General features: G+C 40.3%; 1 protein-coding gene across 1 annotated transcript; it reads left to right on the top strand.

The window, feature by feature from the left end:
* Window positions 1-4,840: 4,840 nt before the first annotated feature.
* On the top strand, window positions 4,841-14,214 carry LOC148521798 (keratin, type I cytoskeletal 12-like). Its single transcript, XM_088474665.1, has 8 exons — window positions 4,841-5,320; window positions 7,728-7,810; window positions 8,709-8,865; window positions 9,527-9,685; window positions 9,779-9,904; window positions 10,280-10,497; window positions 11,290-11,345; window positions 13,738-14,214. The coding sequence occupies exons 1-8, from the start codon at window positions 4,928-4,930 to the stop codon at window positions 13,836-13,838; spliced, it is 1,293 nt and encodes a 430-aa protein (XP_088330791.1). The 5' UTR covers window positions 4,841-4,927; the 3' UTR covers window positions 13,839-14,214.
* The last annotated feature ends 11,052 nt before the right edge of the window (window positions 14,215-25,266 follow it).

The following is a 25,266-nucleotide window of genomic DNA, read 5'->3' as shown; positions in this document are numbered from 1 at the left end:
AATATTAATGGTGGATATTGGAAACTAGCAATTTTCAGATATGTTTCTGTTAAAACACTTTCTTAGTAAAATTTGTTGTATTTTATTAATAAACCAGGTGGTATATGGTTCATATAATCAAAGAGGGGAGGGAGATTGAGACAGTTGAATGTAGGTGGGGTGGGTAGCTATACTTCATGGTGCTAGCCACGCCCCAGACCACACCCCCACACCACTGGTCACACCCCCAAATCAGTAATCATACCCCCTGCAGCAGCACGCAATAGGCCCTTTGTAAATTTCAGCTCCAGGCCCATGAGGGCCTTAATCTGGCACTGACTGTTATACAGGGGTTAGTTTTACAGGGAACAATAATATGCAGTAATCTAAAAATATATATAATAACTGGTGATTCAACAATATAATTGGTTATTTGGAGACATTTTCACCCTGTCTTTTTCACAGACACACATAGACTCACTGCTGAGCCAGGAATGCATTCACACATAAGAAAGTCCTGGAGAGCTAACAGCATCTCCCTACCTGGCTGAGATAAGGTTAATTTTCAGGTGACTTTACATAACATGCTGCTTCAATATGTCATACAAACAAGCAACTAACATCCTATTTCAGAAATTAGGACACTATGAGTCAGCATTGCATGCAAGTGCCATGCTGAATTAACGGGAATCTGCACGTATGCAGGACCCATTGTGCGAGTGAGCGCTTCTGAATAACACAATATTGTGTGTATATTATAGTGCAGTCTAGTCTGGGCTGCCCGTACAATGTGGGTCAGGATACTCCACAGATATATGTGTACTAATAGAAAATTTAGTAAAGGCGCCTTTACTAAATTTTCTATCGGGTCCTACATAATCACACGCCACCCCTTCGATGCCTCTACCTGATTGACAGGCAGAGGTATTTAAGGTGTGGTGCTGGGGCGGCCGGCGTTCCCGGAAACGTGGGCGTGTCCGCCCTGTTTTCCGGGAGTTACACAGGCAAGGCCAGGGACTGCGTTGACGGATATAGTTTCCTGGCCTCGCAAGCCAGCCAGCCTGAGTAAGCTGAGATTTACCCGACTGGCTGGAGACCCGGCATTGTCCACCATCATGACCAACGACCACCGATGTTCGAGAACGTGATCCCAACCTGTGACCTTGGTCGCAGTGCTGGGATTGCAAATGAAGAAGGGGGTGTCATTTGCATATTTGCAAGGATGGAATTGCAGCTTTGCAATTCTGTCCGATGCTGAATCACCCCCTATAAACATTATCTACAGTGCTGTACAGCAAGCACACTGTGCCAATGACTGTAATAACTGATATCTATATAACTCATCAGGCAACATTTAAGAACAAGTAAAACAACAGGTGTCATTTCTCCCAATATTCTGCTTCTTTCTCTATCTCAGTCATGTTTCTTATAACTCTTTACAGAGGTTGACATTGGAGCTGCTAATATTTAAAATGATAAATATTTTAATATGCCTCTGTTAAACTCAATGGATTACTTTGCATATTTAGGCTTATTTGTATCTTATTGTTTATGTACCTGTTCCTGCATACTGTAGCTCACATGACTTTGTTAACATTTCTTCAAAGTTTCTTTTAATGGCACTTCCAAACTAGCTTAAATTCTCTGGTCATATTGTGTGGCATAACATTCTGCAGTACCACATACATCCAGGAACATCTTTGTGTATGCACAATACCTGTTTTGTGCAGCTTATCCTTTACGATTTCCTATTATCTGCCCAATGTGCTGTGCAATATGTAGTCTCATCAGGTTCAGTTCTTTTGAATCTGGTGCATAATCTGTCCAGAACAATTTGCGTGGCACCACAATGGTATTTGTGGGACATCACAAATGCATCACTGATTTGCAAATGACCCATTATGTCTATAATACCGCTTTTAGACCGAAATTCCGGGTCTGACCTGGAGGTTGGAACAGGGTTCCAATCCGGCTCAGACCCGAATTACTCCGGAGCCGACCCAGGATACTCCTGAGTTGGCGCCGTTCACACCGAAGCCGGATCTGCAAAGACCCGGCTTTTCCGGCGTTGAAGTGGACACTTGGAGATGATGTCATCTCCAAGCGCCACTGAAGCCGGCCAATCGGCAGGCATGCGGCACGATCCAGGTCACCGTAACCTGGATTGCGCCATTTACACTGCAGGGTATCACGGGTTATTCCCATGTTTAACCCTGCAAGTTACCTGGGTTTGATTGGCGGATCACTCGACTCGGCAATCCAACCCTTTCCCCTTTTACACCAAGGAGCTACCCGGGTTTTAGCTCTGGTGTAAAAGGGGTATTAGTCATTCATCTTATAGGAGATGCAGTTTTATGTGAGTCCAGAATTTAAGTCACCATGAAAGTTCCTTCTGCCTCTCCATACACATAACACTGATAACATAAACTAGAATAAATTCACATTTGTGCCTGAAGCTTATTACACTAAACAGCACCAAACATTTAATTGACTAGGTACACATTATTATTGTCTCTCTTATGTGCTTTCATGGGTGCCTGGCTCTGAATAGGAGATCATGTCATCATGGGTTCTCTGTCAGTTTTATAGAAAGCTGCAATAACTTTGAGCCTCACCCGTCATAGTGATAAATCATCTCCCTTGGGACGTTTTGTGAATTCACATACCAAGATACTAAATTGTTCAACATGTTGCCCCCACCCAAGTACATAATGGTTATCTCCTTTACTTGTGTGGAAACTTCATTTCACAATTTGGAATCATAATAAGAGTGAATGACAGAGAAAGGTGATGAGGCATTAAAGGAATGGCAGATGTACATTGGTGCAGCCACACCCTGGCTGCACATATTATGATTAATTGTTGCTACATCGCTAAACACAGATCCATAGCCTACTGCATATTGTAACAGGACCGTGTTTTAGATAATTATTTTTTTTGTTTAACAAATAATTTCAGGAGTTCTAAATGAGTCTGAAAAAAGAGCAATTTTCATAATGTCAGCTCATGTCCTGGAGACAACTGCACAGTACATAGTACTAAGTAATGTACTGTACACGGATGAGATAAAATTGTGAAAGAAAGTTTTCCTTGGATCAGTGGCTTAGCTATTGCTTGCTGAGTCTCACGGCCTTATTCAGCTAGTGCACTGCAGAACGCAGATTCTCGATAATAGGGAATCTGTGCAGACGCCTGACCCATTCTGCGCATGTGTATACTGGCAGCAGACTGTCATTGATTGACAGTCTGCTGCCGTTTGTGGGCGGGGAGGGGTCGGCGATGGCCTCCGTTTCCCAAAATGGAGGTGTGTCGCTGCGGTTGGGGGGAGACAAGAGACCAGGATCTCCGTCGGCTAATGGCGATTTCCTGGTCTCTGCCTCTCATATGCAGCGGCCGGCTTGCGTGACCTCATGGGTCACCTGGGCCTGATTCAGCAAGGACTGCAACTAATTCAGCAAGGACCGCAACTGCAAAGCTGCACGCAGGCAGCTTAGCAAGTGCGATCCTTGCAGTAATGCAAAGGCATAGGTGGATGACACCCCCAGCTGCATTTGCAATCCCAGCACTGCGACAGAAGTCGCAGGCTGGGATCACCATCGAGACCATCATGATCATCGCAACCATCGGTTACCCAGGACCCAGGATATCACTGGGCAATAAATAGCACTAATAACAACATAGCGACCCCTAGGTTATATGTCATATACAACAGTATACTATTCTTCTTATTATTACTACCATACATTATTTTAATAAGACCAAATAATTTAGCAGTGAGTGTGGTATTGTACATACAGACAAATACAGTTATGCCCCACTGGAGTGCTGTAAAACAATTACTATAGACACAAAAACCACAGGAATCATCACCTCCCAGAATGTCTGGGCTGTGTGAGGATTCTGTGGCACCCAGACACAGCCCATGCCAACATGGGAAGAATACAAATACTAAAGAAACAGACACTGAAAGCAACACTCCTAACCTCTGTCCTACCATGCCACACTTTCATCTACCATCTGCTCTTATATAAGCAACCTAGTATAGACATTACTTTGAATAGATATTATTTTGAAGTAATATTATAGTCATTGCTGTGTTCTTTTAGTTGGGAAATATATAGGATTACCCAAATTTCTTGGGGCTCAATCCAATTAGTTGCGAATTACTCACAGTGAGTGAGAGTAAGTGCGGCTGTATGCATCACTAACAGTACTGCCGGACTCGCATAATTTTGTTTGCAGCCCCTAAGAGTCCTTTGTGAGATTGGGCCGCAATGGGGATGAATTGCGATGCCATTGCCGGTATTTCTATGCTGTTGCAAACGCAACTTGCCCCCTTCACACCTAATTGTAACGAGCCCTTACACTGTAAAATATTATTTGTGAAAAACAAGAAATTATTATCAGGATGCTCTAAACCACATAAAGTGTAAAAGGCAAAGTTATTTCACCTGTAACAGAGTGCTGGTCACTGTGGTCAGGTAGGATAGAGTATAGGTAAAATATACAGCTAAAATTGCCTCTTCTCCTGCCTTAAGGCATAGTGTGTAAAGCAGCAGCAAGCCCAGGACATTAGTAAAGACACTATAAGAGGAAAAGTATTCTTGTAAAAGTTAGATGTCACCCCGCCTCTGCTCTATTGTACTAGACTACAAAATGCTCCAGGCACATTTCAAAAGGGATGCCTGATACATCTGTTGTTTTAAACAGGTGGGCACAAGATGCTTAACAGGTACAGTAAACAGACCATAAAAAAAATGTCTCAATCGAAAAGGAGGAATGTGCACAATGAGCACCCAGAGACCCACCCACTTTCACCATATAAAGGTGACACAGAAAGCACTGAGCACAGACTCTTGCATCCTCACTGCATCAGAGTGATAGGACTACTCACTAAGCAATCCTCCAATATTACATCAACTCTGTTGGTGGTGCTTGTCTGTACACCATGTCTCACTCAAGCAGTTATCAGGTTAGATCATCCAGCCAGAAGGTGCAAAGTGGCAACAGGGCCAGCAGCTATGGAGGATTCAGCAGTGGCTCTTTGTCTGGAGTTGGTTTTGGTGGAGGATTTTCATCTCAAAATGCCATCTTCAGCTATGGTAGTAGCTCAGGCTTTGGTGTGAGTGATGGTCTCTTGCACGGTGGGGAAAAACAGACCATGCAGAACCTGAATGACCGTCTGGCCAGCTATCTAGACAAAGTGCGAGCACTAGAGTCAGCCAACTCTGAGCTGGAGAAGAAAATTAAAGAATGGTATGAACAGAATCATGCTCTCAACAACAACCAATCCCGAGACTACTCCAAATACTTCCAAGTCATCGAAGATTTGAAGAACAAGGCAAGTTACTGTTATGTTTATGAGATAGATAACTCATTTCAACTAGTCATCTTGTCTCCACATATAATAGGTTAACATTTATATGAAATTAATATTTAAATCAAAATTTGCACAAAAACAAATTGTCATCTTCAGTGTAAAAGTAAATACAATTGCAGCCTGTGTATCTCTGCACTTGTACCATTCATGGCATTTATCACAGTTCTATTTTCTGAATGATAATTTTGGTAAATGAATGTATGTCTTGTACGTATAAAGGTGAATGATATCTTTCAACTTCATGTTGTTCATAAAGTGGGCTGAGAACACGGATCACAGGTTCTGATAAACTATGGATCTTCATAATCCAGTACTTCATTTATATTCTTTAGCACTATATGTGTGCATCCAATATTAACATACTGCCCAAATTACCTGTAACTACCACCTTTGCTAAAAAGTTGCTAACTTATAATCAGATGAAAGTATATATCAACTTACCAAGAGGTGCTTAAGGTGTATAAACCGAAAATAATTTTATTGCATTTAAAGACAAGAGCTTATTGTAGCTCAGCGGTTTTGCATGTTTTACATAAGACAGACCCAATTCAACATAAAACTTACAAAATTATTATACACAACTAAAATGACTACAAATAACAAACGTTATCACATGAATGATAGTATAATGAAAATTCAAATACTTCTAATTGGTGAGTTCCTATACAGAGAGATAGGGACACATTTACTAAGCTGTGGGTTCTAAACCCCAGTTTGGTGGCAGTTTGATGTTGGGTTCCAAACCCGGGGGTTTGGTGACGGTTTGACGGCGGGTTCTAACCCCTAGGGGTTTGGTGGAGGTTTCTAAATGACAGCCCTGTTCTATTCTATTCTAAAATTTGCTGCGGTTTTGGTCTTAGTAAATCTGTGGATAGCAAAATCGCCGCCAAACCGCCAGGGTTAGAACCCAACGCTTAGTAAATTGGGAGTAAAATGCTCTCCCTAAATTTCAATGTTTCTAACTTTAAAATATGTTTTACAGTAATCTCTATTGCCAAGGTTTTAAATGCACAGAAATTTGTACTACATTATCTTATAACAGTGGTGACGAATGACAGACTACTTTGTGGTAAAGAGATACTAAAGCTACTGTCTCAGTTGACCACAATGCTTTGAAGCAGGATGTTCCTATTTCAGCTGTTTACATACAGTACATCTGCCATGCTGCTGCCCTGAGGCATTCTGCCATAGAGATGGTTTCTATGTCTGAAGCTTTTATCTCACGTCCAATACACACTAAAGAATAATGAAAACATGATCCCATAGAAAGCTAACAATACATGATGTGTTTGTGCATTATGAGAAACAGTATCATAGGGACAACATATTAACTGACAGTAATAATAGAAATATAATATAATTAGTGTAAACATAGACATAAACATAATAAAGAAAGAGCCTCCCTTTTAGCTGTTTTTATTTCCATGGTTTATAATATAAACATAAAGGCTCCTAAACCAAAAATCCATAGTAAAATGATTTACAGCACTGTAGAGGCAAATCTGAAAACTGCTGTGACTTTAAAAATGTGTATACCCTTAGCAACCAATTGGATTGAAATTGATATTTTATATTTTTTCAGTTACAGGTTAGCAAATAAAAGCAAACATCTAATTCAAAACTATGGGCAACATTAATCGTCTTACTAATCATAAATGCCCCCACTGTTTCTTTTACTATTGATATTTGTTAAATCTTCCACACCATGACAGAACCATAGAATGTTCCATTCTGTTTGGATGATATTTATCACTGACTTAACTTATTTTGTTTTTTGAATGAGGCTTAGTTGAGTCAAATAAAACAAAGCTTTTATGTCTTTTAACTAATTGAAAAAGAATAGTGTTCATGACATTATGATCAAAATCCTACCAAAATTTCTAGATTTCTATATGTACACAGTATTTATGAATGTTACTGAAGATAATGATGTATTAGCTTTTGTGTATAGTACTTTAAACCATTCCTTTTTTCTGATTCTTTATCCCAAGGTATACATTTGGGATACTCTATAAAAATACTAAGACATACGACTGGTTAAAAATATTTATCCTATGTTTTGATTATTTTCAATGCTAGATAAGTACTTAAATAAAATATATAAATAATCAATCACAATAATAACACTTTAATCACAATACACACTAACAACATTTTCTGAAGGTGTAAACACCTAGAAAATTATTTAAATTATATCTGACGTGTATTTCTTGTCCATTTTGGCACAACATTTGCTATATGACTACAGCTTACATACAGTAACTGACACATGCAGTATCTGACACATGAAATCAGTCACGTTGTGTGATGGGACATAGTTACATGAAAGCTGATCTTTCTTTTCATGGCAAATCTTTGTGTCATACAGATTATTGCTGGAAGTACAGACAATGCTAGAGTGGTCCTCCAGATTGACAATGCCAGACTGGCTACCGATGACTTCAGAATGAAGTGAGTATGACTTTCTTTATAAGAGGATCAGCACTATGAACATATCATCTCTTCTGATCTTTTCTCATTAAACATAGTTGCAAAAAAATTGTAATTATCTTTTGACTTTACTCACAAAGTACAGTACATAAAACCAGAATTGTGTATCTCCTCTCTCTCCAAAACTGAGTACGTCTTGGACGTGGAGGAGCTGGAGATGGAAAGCAATTAGGTGATCACAGCCTAGTCAAATGCTACCTTATGTGTGTCATAATAGATTCTCTCGTAGTGAAATAAGCATTCCCTCATTTTACTTCAGAGAAACATAGGGGCTGCTTTAGAGTCAGACGCAAAGTGGCTGTATATGAGTTATGCTGCGGAAGCCTGATTTACTACTTTATACTAAAACGAAGTTCTGTAGGGACTATGTGGGGATCGTACAGCTTCAAGAAGGAAGCTGCTCCTACAACTGTTCTCTGTTCACAGCCACAACCATCCTTATTAGTATCAGCACTTGCAGCAGTCACATGCTGGGTGCAAGAGATCCATCTGAGATAGGCTTCCCTTCCCCATATACACAACTCAGAATCACATGGAGCCTTAGATATACACCCACGACACTCCCATGACACTCCCACAAGATGGAACAGTCATGTGCGATCGCAAAGGTACCTGCCCAGTTCCCGTCCGGAAACACCCAGAAGCTGCAAAGATACATCTGACTGAGAACCGGCTGGAGATAGGCATGAATGCTTCTGCGCATGCGCTGTAAACTGAAAGTCCCTATTTGTGCCAGTGAAAAGATGCATTTGACGCACAACTCAAGAAATTTCTGCATATGCAGGAAATTACTCATCATTTCATCATTTTAATTGAAGTAAAATGTAATTATTATATGATCATTGTTATTTTATTTCAGGTATGAGAATGAACTGGCCTTACGGCAGAGTGTGGAGTCTGACATCAATGGGCTCCGACGTGTACTGGATGAACTGACCCTCTCCAGATCTGACCTTGAGTTGCAACTTGAGTCCCTGACTGAAGAGCTTGCATTCCTCAAGAAGAACCATCTGGAGGTAAGAAATGCAATGATAAATTGTACACTGCCATACATTATATATGGGTTAATGGGTGGCACAGTGGTTAGCATTTCTGACTTGAGGTGATGTGAAAATGAGTTTTATTCAGTCCAGTCCAGGACCCCAGCTGTATATGAGTCTTTATATTGTCATTGTGCTTCTTGTGGTTGTCTATGGGAGCTCTGCTTTCACACACACATGGACACGCGTGCTTGCGCACACACATGCACACACAATGATGTGGTGCTATGCAAATAAACTATAATAAGTACCAATGTTGTCTCAGGCACTTTTCATAGATGACATCATTGTCAACATTAATCAACAAATTAATATGGAGTAAAAATGGGTGCCTAGAATATGTACAAGACATGTACAGATGCACCCAGCTACATTGTGGATGATTGCTCCACAAACGTACGCACGCATTGCACCATGTGTTTCCACGTGCCTGCATTCACTATGGTGTGCTCTGCGATCGCACCATGTATTCCTATGGAGTCGTGTATGCAGTGCGGGCGTGCGTCTTGCTTATGCATAGTGCGATGCACCGCGCCAACATAGCTGGGCATATCTGTGTCTTATGACGGCTTTTCCCACTGCACTGAGGATAAATACAGTTCGGTTATTGATAAATATTTATATTTCGCCTGATTAGGAGATGAATGCCTACAAAGGTAGCTCTGGCCAAGTCAATGTTGAGATGGATGCTGCTCCCGGAGTAGATCTTACCAAACTTCTGAATGACATGAGAGCAGATTATGAAACACTGGCCGAGAAGAATCGCAAGGAAGCTGAAGACTGGTTCCTGAAGAAGGTAGAGTGTCTGTTACTGATCATGTTTCATTTTTCTGAGTTACATTTTTTATGTAGACAATCTTAGGTTTCTGTATTTGTTATGTAATTGCAGAGCAGTGAGCTGAAAAAAGACATTTCCATGGGCGTGCAAGAAGTCAATACAAGCCGAACTGAGATCTCAGACCTGAAGCGCACATTACAAAGTCTTGAAATTGAATTACAGGCTCAGTTGTCCATGGTAAGCATGAGACAATGTTATGCCATCTTATCCTTCTCAATAGAGATCACATATCATGACTGTAAAGCACCACACTATCCAACATCCATGGAGTTGTATAAAACAATCAAATATCCATAATTAGCATTTAAATAACATTTAGCATTTATTCAGTGTGAATGGTTTATTTCATTGACCGATGTACTGTTCACAGAAGGAAGGTTTTTTGGGACACCTGTGACAATGAGCAAGATTTGTGTGAAACTAATAAATAACATTAAATGTGTTCACTGATAGCTTTGCACATTTCAGGACAATGTTTATAGAATTTCTTTAGCATGAATTTGGGAGAAACTTTTTGATTTCATCTTTTTTCCACATCCTTCTCATTTCTAGAGAAGCTCCCTTGAGGGAACATTAGCAGAGACAGAAGGACGTTACTGCGCTCAGCTCAGTCAGCTCCAGCTTCAGATTTCCAGCATTGAAGAACAGTTGCAACAGGTCAGAATTGATATGGAAAGACAGAAGGGAGAATATCTCCGTCTTATGGACATCAAGACCAGGCTGGAGATGGAGATTGAGACCTACAGACGCTTGTTGGAGGGAGAACTAGGGTAAGCACAACATGCGCTCTACAAATTCATTGCAGATGACTATGATTAAGTGACAGCAAAAGATCTTAAGAGAGTGGATTTAGAATTATGGGTTAAGCATGGTTATAACTGATACAACTAAACTTTAACCAATTGCTAAATTGAAGTCTGAGAAAGTAAAGACAATTATATTGGTGTGACAAATTACTGTATTGTTGTTTTAATTCATGTGCAAAACCATGACATTAATCTACATGTTATTCCTAACAGTGTAGCATTACTTTATTAATACTTTGGCGTCAATTCAATCATATGAGAGGGGAACTTGCCCCCCTTACAGTCCAAACTCACTCCAGACCCATGGGGCTGCCAACAAAAATCCACGAGTCTGATGGCACCGTAAGTGCGACATGTAGCCACACTTACTCGTGGCATGACTTAGTCGCACCTAATTTAATTGACCCCTTTGAGATTATTTGGAAGATATATGAGGGCTGTTATGCAGATATTGTCATTACTTGAACAAATGTATCCTGCATGGTTGTTAGATAATGGATTACACCCACTGATACAGTGCGTCATTGCCAACAACATGTACAAGCAACAATAATCAAAACTTACTCAATCCTGATTGGCTTCGTATTAACATAATAATTGTTTTGGTTAGCACACAGTGATGTCAGGGTAATTTCATCAGAAATTACAGAACTGACTTACTGGAACAATCCATGAGTGGCCAGTTTAAAGCCGCAAAGGACTATGAACCATCAAATATAATAATAATAATTTGAGTTACAATTTTTATATTCACAGGAGTTTCAATACACAGCAAGTCAAGTCACAAACATCATCAGTAGATTCAAAGAAAGGTAAGTGAAGGTTTGATACACAAAATGTACTGGTAGTAAACAGAAGCTAACATATCTAAACTTCATTGTGTATGCAGGACTAGGTACAGTATTGTAGGAAATATTACATCATAATGGTGAATAGAATTACAATAGGCATTATGAAAGCGATGAAAGCAAGAAGAATGGCTGTCATATACACGGGTTACACAGATTGCATAGTCAATGTTAATATAATAGATTTCATAAATATGAAATAATTGTTTCGTGGGGAATGTAAGAACTTTGTTACTAGATTGCAAATAAGAATATACATAGTCTGTGCACTTAAATAATACTGTGAATGTAGAGATGGTGTATATGTAGCTAAGTAAAAGAGGGGAGATAGCTGTGTACACATCCTGTCCTGTTAGCAGCCCAGAATGCAGTGCGCACACCTGTGTGCTACATTTGCTGCATACCTGTCTAATGATACTGCACAATTCATGTCTGATGTATCTTTTCCATTTATTATATATCCTCATTATATGCGCTCACTACAATGCTCTGACAATCTCAAAATATATATGTTTTCTGTACTTGTTATTGGCAGCATTGGCTAGCTAGGTGAATAAATATATAGCAACTCAACATACTCTAATTTGGTGTGTTTGTTACACTACAATCAGGAAAGGAATCAATTATAGCACATTACCTAGAAACTTACAGAAACTCCAGCCATTCATACAACATGAAAGGAAATGAGTCAGTGGTAATTAATGTAATGATGACGTTCAGCACACCTTCACTAAAACTCCCTTGCACAATAATAACCCCATTAACAATAAAAGTAATGATTATTTTGTATGGAGTGATGCAGAACTATGAGGATGAAAGGTTAACCAGCTTAGAAATGTATGTGCAGCAGTGGCAAACGCAGTATGTTTAGTTTTTTTTTCAAAATTATATATATATATACATATATATACACACATATATATATATATATGTGAGATACACCCCCATTTTTAGTTATGTGTATCTGTAATGTGACCCCTGCATTTGTGCCCCATATGCTTTGCCCCCTGTAGTTTTGCCCCATATGCAGGTCTCCCTAAAGTAGTGTCCCTTATGCAGTCCCCATATGCAGTGCCCCCTGTAGTTTTGCCCCATATGCAGGTCCCCCTAAAGTAGTGTCCCTTATGCAGTCCCCATATGCAGTGCCCCCTGTAGTTTTGCCCCATATGCAGGTCCCCCTAAAGTAGTGCCCCTTATGCAGTCCCCATATGCAGTGCCCCCTAAAGTAGTGTCCCTTATGCAATCCCCATATGCAGTGCCCCCTAAAGTAGTGTCCCTTATGCAATCCCCATATGCAGTGCCCCCTAAAGTAGTGTTCCTTATGCAGTCCCCATATGCAGTGCCCCCTAAAGTAGTGTCCCTTATGCAGTCCCCATATGCAGTGCCCCCTAAAGTAGTGTCCCTTATGCAGTCCCCATATGCAGTGCCCCCTGTAGTTTTGCCCAATATGCAGGTCCCCCTAAAGTAGTGTCCCTTATGCAGTCCCCATATGCCGGGCCCCCTAAAGTAGTTCACATTATGCAATGCCCCATATGCAGGGCCCCCTAAAGTAGTGCCCATTATGCAGTGCTGCCCCCCGCACTAAGTACTTACCTCACCATGCTGGCTCCTACTCCGGCTGGCTCCCACTGCGCCGCTGCTTCTGACTGGATCTGTCTAGATCCAGCAGGCTCCTCACTTGGAGGGTGACGTCATGATGTCACCCGTGCAGTGCATCACTGGGAACGCTGGCCTCTGAGCGATCAGATGCTTTTTTACCCTCCGATTGCTTCAGTGGCTAGTGTTCGCAGTGCAGGGAGCCGCATTGTTAAGCAGAGGTCGGAGACAGAGTGCTGTCTCCGTCTCTGAAAAAAAAATTGGATTGTTAGGGGTGGTTTCTGAGTACAGTATTCAGAAACCCTCTTGTGTGCGCGGGTGTGCAGAAAATGATGGAAGCCTAATCAATTGGTATAAACTTTAATGTTCCAAATATTGATCCCTGAGAGTAACTTCTTTTACATGACAGTCTCCTAAGTGTACAGCACAGGTATAAAACATAAATATATTATTATTATTATTAATTACATTTATTTGAGCTACAGGGGTATTCCATAATTTCAATATTCACTCTTTAATATACTATAATCAGTTATCAACATATACTATACTAACTGCAGCATAGCTTCTTCATGTACTGTATACTGTACATGTACATGCTACATTTATTACAAAAAACATACATGAAATCACGATGACAAAGCCTCATCTTACTAGAGAGTCTATGCTGATGAATTGCCTTGAATATGTAAGACCATGTGACCCTGTGTACACTAACAATTCAAATCTAACCTTATTGAAATTCCTCTTATATTTTTAGATCCATTAAAAACGAGAGTTGTGAAGACAATCATTGAAGAAGTGGTAGATGGGAAAGTAGTTTCCACCAAGATGAATGAAATTCAAGAAAAGGTGGAATAGGGAGCAGACTGACAACAACACAGGCACAAGCACCTAAATACTGAATAAGACCCTGTGACATCTATCAATGGCTTTGTACAATACAGAGTGAAGAAAAGCATACATTATAATTAGCTTGCATAAGAGCTGCAGTGTGTAATTACTTGACATAATAATACTGAGGATGCAATTTACTATAAATGCCTGTGCACAAAGAAGGCGCTTTTCATTCTGATCCTTCAGTTATACCATACATACAAACTAGTCATCGGTAAGGAAATGGAAAGAAAAATATTGACTAGGAAAGGGTGGAAACTATTCAGTTATAGGAAACTTAAGCTGTAAGACAACATGTTTGCCTGTGTTAGTTTGACTTAATAAAGTTTGTTTAACTCTTTGTGTGAGACATTTTGTTTTCATTTTCTAAGGTAAGATGATCTTATACCATTCATTGATGTTATAATGTTGATACCTAGTTGTTTCCTATAGAAGAGCATACCTAACATGCAGGTAGGATTACAACAACTACATTCATGAATGTATGTGTAGAAGTCATCTACTGTAAATAATATAACCTTTGACAAATGCATAGTATTTATACTTACAGTATATTACTTATCGAAATAATATACCTTACATATGTAATGTGTTTATTCTTAAATTGTATATTTAAAGATCTGTAAAGCACACTGTCTCTCCCATCCCTTTGTTGATAGTGGATACTTTGTATTTCAAAACAATTGGAGTTTGAAAGATAAAGGTGGTCTCTTAGATAACAGGCATGCTACGCACGGATTGATAGATTGCTTTGTACTACTATTATTATTATTAACAACATCATCATCATTGTTGTCATTATTATTATTTCTTGTTAATGTGCATGCTATCCTAAATGATAATGGAGCATGAGAAAACTAATTTTTACAACCAGCCAACACATTTACATACAATGCAAACTAAAAACCCTTCACACCAAATTCAACGTAGCACTATTGACAACAGGACCCATAGAATCCAGCTCTTAAAAACTTATAAACCTATAGAGAGAAAGCCTCACAAAATAAACAATTAAAATGGTGTGATTCGAATACATTAAAAAAATATTGAAATCAAGTAAACCTAAGGGGGAAATTTATTACATTTAATTTTTCATGTTGTTGGCTTAGAAACACGTGAATACTGTCTGTGGTTTTCACCTCTAAGCTGTGGAGTTTACTCTGGTGATTTGTGGCAGTTGCTGGGTGTTGTAGTGCGTCATCCGTGAGCTGGGAAAATGCACTATATATATTCCTACTATATATTGGTGGTATAGGGAACTTTTGGTTATGTTTGGGTGCTGACATGGCTCTCGCTATGGTAAGAATCTCAGAGTCCATCCTATCCTCATAGATGCAATGGATTAAAAACGTGCAGAGTTGCCTCTCATGTGGAGTAAGTCAGACCATTTCTAACTGAGATCCGGTGGGTCCTATTGACTGCCGGCTCAGTGTAACTAACAGGATGCTGGTGGGAGACAACGCAGGAGCACACTCCTTCCAACACTCCTCTTCCATCAAGACTGCCATCCATCACAGGACACATTATGAGCATCACATCACATTTGATGTCTCCTTTTTGAAATGGAAGATATTGAGGGTTAGGGAAAGACATTTTTCAAAACAAGCATCAACATTCCTGCAAGTGAAAATTGTGAGCACAGGAAGTCAAACATTCTCTCAACATTTCACTGGAAACATAAACTGCACTGACTAAAGTATTCTTCATCAGAGCCCTGATAAAGTGATCTTCAGTAGTGATGTTGATGGTCCTCTCTGTACTAAATATATTTAAATCACATTCCATTTCACAAGCCAGAAATGCAACTGCAGGTTTTCTTCAACTTTTTCCCTTCACAGTTGGATATACAAGACATGGTATATCATGCTTCTTAGGCCTTTGTTTGGAAATTGGGACTAATAGCAGACTTCCATTCCTATCAATCAGAGGTTGGTCCTGGATCATGAAGTCACGGAGGTATACAGCGAACAAGTCCAGCAAACTCCTCACTAATCTTTTAGGAGGTTTCCCCTTGTTGCTCCTCATAGAACTCATGTTCCCACAATAGTTGTTTACTTTTTTATTTCATTTCACTGATTAAGTAGATATGCAACACTTGTATATCTGTGTGTGACTGAGCCTCTGAATCTGTATATGAAGTGCTAAGAAGCAGCGGCTGTGGCTTTTTTACCCGCAAAGTTCCATTGTGCTCCATTTACAGACTCAGGGCCACGATAAAGTTTTGCCTGCCCGACTTTCCGCCAACATCACGTGTTTTGGACGCAGAAACTCGTGGTGCGCGTCTCTGCTATTCGCCAGAACAGGCGGAAAGTGCTGTCAGAAATGGGGAAATTAGCCTGAACCCCCCAAAAAGATGCACTAACATTAGGGATCAATGTAGATGTGCCCGAATAGCCCTAATAAAACTATTTGGGGTACTTAAGTTGTTTCGATAGCTTCTTATTAGTGTCTTGGCACAAGTGGTGAAGAATGGCATTAAGCAGTATTTTTTGGTTAAAATAAGTAATCCTGTCAAATTTGGCATACTTGAAAATGGGTGCTAGCATATTTTAAAGTCTCTAAAGTGATGTTTAAAAACACATGAAAAATGCACCTGTTGCAGTCACCTGCAATCATAAAAACACCTGACCCATCCTTGCAGATCCCCAAAAAGTTTAATTCGTTAGTTTTTTATGTTTGTACCCCCACTTTTTACTTTTCTGCCCCCAAAAAGAATGTACTGTTTTTGGCTGTTCTTAGGTTTTTTTGGAGGGGGGATTTTTTGACGCAGTTGTCCTTTGGGGGGCTGTCCCAATGGTTCTGAATGGCTTCCCCAGCTTTGCACCACAACATAAAAATGTTGCACTTCTTTTCACCTGCTATTAAGAGGCAAATATTTTCGCCTATTACACTGCATTGACTTTCCGCATACGCGAAAAGCGGCTGGAATTGAATACGGAGATAAGTTTCCGCCATGCGAAAAGCCGAGATCGGCGATACTTTTCTGTGGATCTCGGCTTTTTGCATCTAATTGAATATAGCCCTCAGTCGCAAACAGATAGCAGAGTCACACAGGACCTTGAGGTTCATTCACGCTAGGCATCTTGCTCCACATGGCATATTCAGGCCAGATGTATGAGGACACATCTGTAGGTCATTCTTTCTCAAAATGAACTTGGTTTTCCCTGGGGAGACCTTTTTATACCCAACTCAAACCACCGAGTGAACTGACAGCTACCCAGTCAGTAGGTACAATCTGATTTGAACAAGACTATCTGTGACCAGATTTCTTCGCCTCTCCCAGGAATAAATGGACAGGTAACCTACCTGCTGTGAGAGCTTCAATGAGTCTAATGAAGAACAAGTTAGTACAAAGGGACCACCTCAATTAGAATGTAAATCCTATATACAGGGTAGGTATATTAATTCAGGTAGGTTGGGCTTACACCATTTTTAGGGACTAAAGAGTTGTTATATAATAATAGTCATGCTGGGCTGCTTATTAATATGTGTGTAGTTATAAACAGTGTTGAAATAAGATGGACTCTGTTCAGTGGTAGTATGTCTCAAGGAAAGTAAACAAGCCCTCTAAGTTGCTGGAGGATGGGATGTTCTAGTAGCTCACCTCTTGCACTGCAAAAGAGCTAACAGTCTACAACATAAATAGGAGGAGGCAGCCAACAGTTGTTGTTGCTGTGGCCTTAGAGGAAGAGAAGAGGGGTCCCGGACAGAGCGAGAGACGAGAGAGCTGCGTCACTGTCTACAGCACTGACAGGAGATACAGATGTCAGCAACCATGATGGAGGAGTGTGGAAGCCATGGACATATCTACCATAGATGCAAGGGCTGCCGCTGCTATGTGGCCCAGAGCTGAGGGGGGTCCATCATCCTTGTCAAAGTTACATGTGTTATATACATTCACTATTGGGTGGTACATAGGGGCCCTTACAAACTTTTACTATGGAGCCTCAAATACCTAGTTATGCCCCTGGTGGAAGCCCGCCCTCCCTGGTTGGAAGGGCATTGTGATCACCATGCCTAAGTAAATAAAGAAAGCTGTCAGCTCGAAGGGCAGAGGAACTATGAGGAGCTGTCCGGGACAGCTGGTGCGGCTTTGACCTCCGATAGTGTTATGTGTAGAATATAAGGACATGCAAACTCCAAACTGTGGGCCTGATTCAGAGCCGGACTCTGAATCAGGGCCGGGCTATTTGTTTTTTAGAGCGGCCTCTTGGCCCCTCGCACAGCTATAGAGCGCAGCCAGGAAGATGGTCGCGATGGTCAAGACCATCGTGACCATCGGGCTTGCAACGAGACCCTTGTGGTTGCCGCAAGCCCCAGAGAGATTTCGGCTCTAACAGAGCCGAAATCTCTCCCACTGACATCACTCGTGATGTCAGTGGGGCCGGCCCCAAACGGAGGCGTTCACATGGGAACGCCTCCGTTTGGGCAGCCATTCCCCCGGCCCAATATCGACAGCACGCCCCCTTTGGTACGAGATCCGGAGTGACAGCTTGCCCGTCGCTATCCGGGTCTCGCGCATGCGCAGGACAGAGCCGGCTCCGTCATGCGCATGCGCTCTGGGCCACCATCGACACAGTTGCGAGCGCTCAGCGCTTGCGACCGGGTCTGAATCAGGCACTCACTTCCTAAGGAAATACAAAAAAGGGTGAGTCTATTAGGTGCACTAGAGGAGTTCCAAAAATAATCATATTTTTAAAAAAAGTAATAGTAATCATTGAGAACCCAAAAGAAAATATATTGGATATAGAAAGTGAGCAACTTTTAAAATCAGGAAATAAAAAGAATGTGCAGTGGACAAAACTTTGTTTTCATCTTATTTGATTCCTGATGATATCTTATGATAAACAATCACTTTGCGCTTACTGATATCATCGTTTTTATATATACCCAAAACCCTACTGATTTTAAACTGGGAAAATATAACTGTGGAAAAAGTATTTTGGAGAGTCTTTTGCTTTTCTCTGCTCATTAAAGTAGGCTATAAAAAATGCTATGATCATTGGGGCAATAAGGCAGGCAAGGTTCTCACCAATGTTGCTAAATGTTACAGGTGTCACATAAAGGCTACGCACTCATAATCCAACTCCCAAATAAATACGTAACATAGGCAAGAATAAGGTTAGACGTGCAATAGGCTTTCTTACAAGGGTAATGGAGCATTGTCTGGGGAAACAGCAACAGGTGTTTGCAAATTAAAATGTGATAATTAATGATATAACAAGTCTATAATATTTATACTGTATATATATATATATATATATATATATATATGTATATAATTATCATGCCCGAAGGGAATGGAAACAATATTCCGGTGAGAGGGCATCACTCATAGATGACTTGTTAAATAAGACAACACACCCCTGTGTAGTATGTCAACGTTTCAGAACTGTATTGATCGTTCTTTCGTTAGGATTACTAATCCTGTTTTCTCCCCAATGGAGAAATGGTGGAATGTCGCCTCCCCAGGGAAGGAGCCCAGATATCGTGTTGCCGTGCATTGCAACATATCTGACATTGTATGGCCGAGATATCTGGTGAGTTATAGGCTGTGCTCGGTCTGACAGACATTTTATATGACAATTGTATGCCCAGCTTTGCAAGGAAAAGTCAATGATCTGATAAGTGCTGTTGGCTGAAGAAAGTATTTCACAGACACAGGTGTAGTTGATTAGCTGGGAACAAACCATAGCATTAACTATTGCCTGGATGTCTAACATAAACACCAAAGGAGCAGCACCATTGGCGCAAATAGAATCTAGAGCATGACATTATACCTTCCGTTACCAAGCAGATTTCAGATGATTTAAAGTCCTTGTCCAGGAGGGGGCAACAGATTGAGAACATGAATAAAGTAAATAGAAGTAGTAGTCAGAATCAGAGTCATTTTCTGCAACATGGCCAGCTGCAGAAAATGTATAATCACAGCTCGCCAATGGTTCATACACTGGTAAACTAGCAACAGTTATAGCGGTTGTGGGTATTGGATGAGACACAGGAGAGGTAGTCCTTTTATTTTTGGAAGGTAGTTCAACAGATGTGTAGCATAGCGGTAACTCAGGAGCAAAGGTATATGGGAATACTGATGATGGCACAGGGTCAAAAACATTGACTAAATGAGAAATGATCAATTGTTTAACAGAGGAAATCTGTTTGGAACTTATTTTACATTGACAGAAGCTCTCCATTATGCTCTATAATTATTTACTTGTTAGCATCCACCTGGAAGTGTGGCACGTCTCCCATAGCAAGTATTGTGTTAGCAGCCACCACTCCATTCATTTATCTCTAGTGGGCATTCCATCCTATCAAGGTGGTCAGGTTTACTTTCCATTCAACATCTGTCAAAGAAAGAATATACTGAATGCCCACCCTCTGGTTGATTTGAGGGCCAATGACTTACTTGCAGTTGCTCAGATGCTTGAAAAGTTTGATTCGTCTCTAACTCATATATTTGTGTTCAACCAATTCACCAAGCAATGCACTATGTTAGTGCTGTTATCAGGGTTTTTATCACAGGATTGGTCTAATGACTTCTACTTATAATTATCTAGTACCTTCTAGAAGATAATAGCTAGAATCTGATTGGTTGTTATGGGCAACACCTCCACTTCTATAAACCCTGCACTTTAGTAAATATACCCCCATGTGTAGTGCAATGATTTTTTAGGTAAAGCATAAAGCATAAATAATAAAACAATAGCACACTGAATTGCTTGTAAGGGTGAACACATATCCACACTAAAAATAAGCAGCTATTTTGCTGAAAAAAAGTGAACTACCAGGTGTTTTGCAATTACAGAATAGTCACATTTTCAATAACCAGTCACAAAGGCACACTGCAGAGTTCACAGTGATGACTATTATTTACATACAGAAGTCCTTTTTTATTTTTGGTTTAGTCCCACAATAAAATGCGGTTTATCAATCAATTCTCTATAGAAAACAGTTTGTAAGTTGGTTTAAAGACCTGTAACCAGCCAAAAGCAATGTGTAACCCATGCCAATGTAACCATTCCTAAGTACAATATATGCAATACGATGACATTGACATCATCTCTCTATGTGATGCAAATTCTTGAGGGCTCCTAAGGATACATTTCCCGAGAGGTAAAACTTAATTTGAATTCCTATTTTACTGATATTTGCATTGTGAATAAATGAAAAAAGTTGACATACTTCAAGTGTTTATGATGATGTTATATATGCTCTTGAGAGCTATTTAGCTAGATGTGCTTACTTAGGTGAATTAGTTTAGAGGCTGTGACTCACTGAATGTTCTCACCGAGGGACCAGGTGGAGAAAATATAAGATGCCTCATTCATAGGGTCTAGTAATGTCTCCGCACTGTAATATTTCAATTCCGGGCGTCTCTATGGAGTTGACAATGTTAGAGCAACTGTCAGTGGGGAGTGCTGAAACATGATGGAAGTATTGCAAATAAGAGGTTAAAGCAAACTGACCCAGTAAAGGGCAGCCATATTGCTTCAATGAATCTTCAACCTAATTCTCACTGAGGACCATCTTTACAAAGGACTCAATTTACAAAAAGATGTTAAATTAACCAAAGGGAAACAGAACCCGAAACTTTCCATAATGCTGCCCTGTCAATGTAATACTATTGATGTGACAATCATGCTTTTCAGGATAATATTACACTATGATACTAAAAAGTATTAATATCACTAAAGGTTTTTTTTACAAACTAGAAACATAAACCACTAACCACTGCTCATGGTGCATTTCACCTGGGGCAGTTTCCTAACCTGTATTATTTATGTAGTTAAAATAAACACTGCAGTGTATATTACCATGTGCCTGTTCTGGCTGTAATAACTGATCTGGGCATATGAGCATATACCATTTTTTCCCAAACACTGTCCTCAAGCCACCCTAACAATCCAGGTTTTAGGAATATCCATGCTTGTGCACAGATGGTATAATCAAACTGACTCAGATACTGATTAAGTCATCTGTATATAAGCATGGATATCCTTAAACTCTGGAATGTTAGGGTGCATTGAGTACCAAGTTTGGGAACCACTAACGTATACAACATACTGTATTTTATGGTGATAAAAATCTGTTTGCAGGAGGTAAGAATTATCAGTGCTAGATTTTTCTAAACCATCCGCTAAACTCTTAGGTCATGGGACTAATGATGCCACCCGGCAACTCTGCTGTCAGCTTGAAGCTATTTGCTTTTAATTAAGGAAGCCCTGGTGGCATTGGCAAGTGAAGGCAATGAAAATAGCAACTATGGGGATCACGTAGAGTTGAATGTTACATGTTTTTCTACTGTGCATTTGCACCTAAATTTGGCCGGATCCATCTCTATAGTGACTAGTTTGAATTTTTCCAAGTGCTTAGAGAAGCTAAACATAGGGGACGTGATTCTGATTCAGATGCAATGCCAAAATTCACACAGCGCATGCGTCACACAGAGTTGCAGTACCGATTCAGATGCATCATCTGAGAAATTAATTGGAAATTTATTGGTCATTCCTGGGCAGTGGCTATTCAGATGCAGAGATGCACTGTATTATATGTGTGTTAAGAAAGTGCCATGGGCTTGTCGCATAACTGATTGTGAGCTCAGGGCCTGATTGAGAGATGTACATGTACCCACTGCTACTTCACTGCTATATACTGTAGTACAGCTTGTCCTATAATAGTTGGACTTCTATCTCACCTTGGTGTGCCTCCACCCGAGTCGATAAACTTCACTATGTCAGTGAGTAGAGAGGATGACTCGGGAAACCCCTTCTTAGTATAAGTGATATGATAGGTCCAATTTAAACACAAAATACACACAATACATAACATGATATTGACAACAGAATTCAATATTATTGATCTGGAACAATTCAGATTCCTATATCCATCTGCAAGAAATTTTTTACTGGGTGAAGCTTACAATATACGCTATATCAGGTGTAACAATCACATAAGCATATATTCCAATAAATTACCAGTACAATCTCTATATAATATACAACATATATAGTTTAAAATAATAAAAGAGTGCACTCTAGTTATTTACTCAGGCCCAGGCTGAGAGATGTCTTTTATTTTGTATTCCAGTAATAAGCTTTGCCATAGTCTTAGTGTAGAGAACAGGTGACAGTGTGGAGGAGAGCGGCTCTGTATAATGTTACATCTCTCAAAGTTTAAATGTCCACAATATTTGATAGGGTTCTGGTTACCAAAGAGCTCAGAACTAAGATTGAAGCGGAGTTCAATTCAATTCAACTGTATGTAGCACCTGGGCAGGGGGCGTATCTGTCTCTGCCTCTTACTATTTCACCTTCTCCTTTCAGCTGTAATGGAATTAGGGCACGGTCATAGAGGATGTAGTTAGCAGACCTATGGGCTTCTATTCGCAACTCCCCATGAGAGGGATCCTTCCCAGCACCCCCTGTGGTGCATGCGTCACTCGACGCATGCGTAGAAGGACTTCTGGGTCATAAACCCGGAAGTCCTTCTATTGCAAAGGACAACACTTACTGGGAGAGCTGTTCTTTGTGATTTTTTCAAGCATAACAGCAATAATAATAAAATAATAAAGCTGTTATGCTTGCGAAGAGTGCCGGGATGCATCACATTCAAAATGCGATGCGTCATGCATCCCATCCCCCAGGATAAAATGAACAGTGACTAGCAAGATAGCCACTGCATGAATAGTTCCTCGGATTGTTCATCCTGCCCTTGAAAGTACCAAGTGAGGCAGCCATCTTGGGTGCACTACGTAGGTTACAGTGGGCAGGGTCCATGATGCCACAATACGGAGACACATGCAAAGCAGTCAGTATATTGCACATAAAAGTACAAGGTAAAATGAATTAATAGCTGATATGCCATACTGCAAAATGTGTGAAGACAGAATGCAGGAATACAGTAATAGACAATGTTAAACAACAATGTGTCAAATTACCAGGTGAAGTTAAAAGAGGTTGTAATTGTGTAATGGTAGCATGCAGGCTATGTAATGTTTGAGAACTTGTACTATTATAGAAATTAGACAGTGGGGCAAATACAGCCTTCACAATGGCAGGTCAAGGTCTGACTGATTATCTACGTATTATAACTGCTAAAAACATTTCACAATGGGTATAGTTTGGACTAAATTATGAGCATGTCATTATTCTACATACAATGAGATATAGTTTGGGTTGGAACAGAGAAGGTGGCCATACATCTGCAACGGATTGTCGCAATGCAGGGATGCACTCAGAAATTTCCGAACGCCCATCGGAAACTTGCGTTTACACACCATCGATGTTCTGCGATCCGTTGCCGGATTGCAGACATTTGCCATGTTAAATGTCGGTGATTTGACGATCGCGATCATTTTTTGATCGCGATCGGCAAATCGGCAAAATCCAACATATTGGATTTCTGCGATCCCGCAATGCCGGGTTGCAGCATTGCGGGATCGCGGCAATCCTTCGCAGATGGATGGGGCCCATTAGGCACAAAGTCCTCTCCTAGCCTCGGGTGATAGCCATAGCCATCCTATTATGCCAATACCACAAGTTTTCAAAGAAAATAATTATAATTTCCCATGCTACTGTACACAAAGTAATAGTAGGATTGCTGCTAATGAAGGAGTTAATCAGCAATGACTCAATACCTACTCACCGTTAGATCATGGAAAGTAAGGCATAATACGACACAGAGGGTGTGACACTCAATATTTTGTAAAACTATTTATGGCGATTTCAGTGTGTGAACTACATACAAAAAATAAGGTGGTTGCACAAGAATAAACGATGCACAGTGATGCAAGGCTACTTATGCTACTTCTTAAGAGAGCCTGTCCTTGAAAAATTCAAGATTATAAATTAAGGGTTTAATGAGAAGAGTATGTTGTCTATGCAAACATGTATGTACTATGCAGTATAAACATAAATGCTCCTGGGCATAAAATAAATGATATTTTAAAGACATCACCAAAATTAATATATTTGTTTTAATATAATATAGTGTTATTTACTTTTACTATACAGTCAGGAAATTTAATTTACTGAGCTGCCTGTCCTCTTTCTGGTTTGGAAATTGATCCCATTCAAACTCTTGTATGACCATTGTCATCTAGAGCAGAGTTTCCCAAACTCTGCCATTATAGTCCAGATGGTTAAATCAAATGGAGGTACTAATTAAGTCACCTGTGCTCAAGCATGGATATCCTTAAAACTTGGGCTGTAATGGAGGAGTTTGGAAACCTCTGATCTGGAACACAGAGGAAGAAGGGATCTAAACGCCCAGGGGCTGGCTGGCAACTTTTAGCCTGGGGGGCAAATGCATGCAGGTGGCCCTGGCAGAGGAGTAGCATGTAGTCGGGGTGCCTAGAGCACGTGCGTGCTACGGCGCCCCCCCCTCAAGTGTT

The sequence above is a fragment of the Taudactylus pleione genome, unplaced genomic scaffold (assembly GCF_031769625.1).
Source record: "Taudactylus pleione unplaced genomic scaffold, aTauple2 ptg000155l, whole genome shotgun sequence".
Classification (NCBI taxonomy): Eukaryota; Metazoa; Chordata; class Amphibia; order Anura; family Myobatrachidae; genus Taudactylus; species Taudactylus pleione.
This window is presented reverse-complemented; position numbering and strand designations above follow the sequence as displayed.

What these genes read in the sequence shown, in the direction of transcription:
- LOC148521798 (XM_088474665.1), top strand. Translation starts at nt 4,928, where the DNA reads ATGTCTCACTCAAGCAGTTATCAGGTTAGATCATCCAGCCAGAAGGTG. An exon ending in TCGAAGATTTGAAGAACAAG is followed by an intron (nt 5,321 to 7,727) that starts GCAAGTTACTGT and finishes TGTGTCATACAG; the next exon opens with ATTATTGCTGGAAGTACAGA. An exon ending in ATCAGTAGATTCAAAGAAAG is followed by an intron (nt 11,346 to 13,737) that starts GTAAGTGAAGGT and finishes TTATATTTTTAG; the next exon opens with ATCCATTAAAAACGAGAGTT.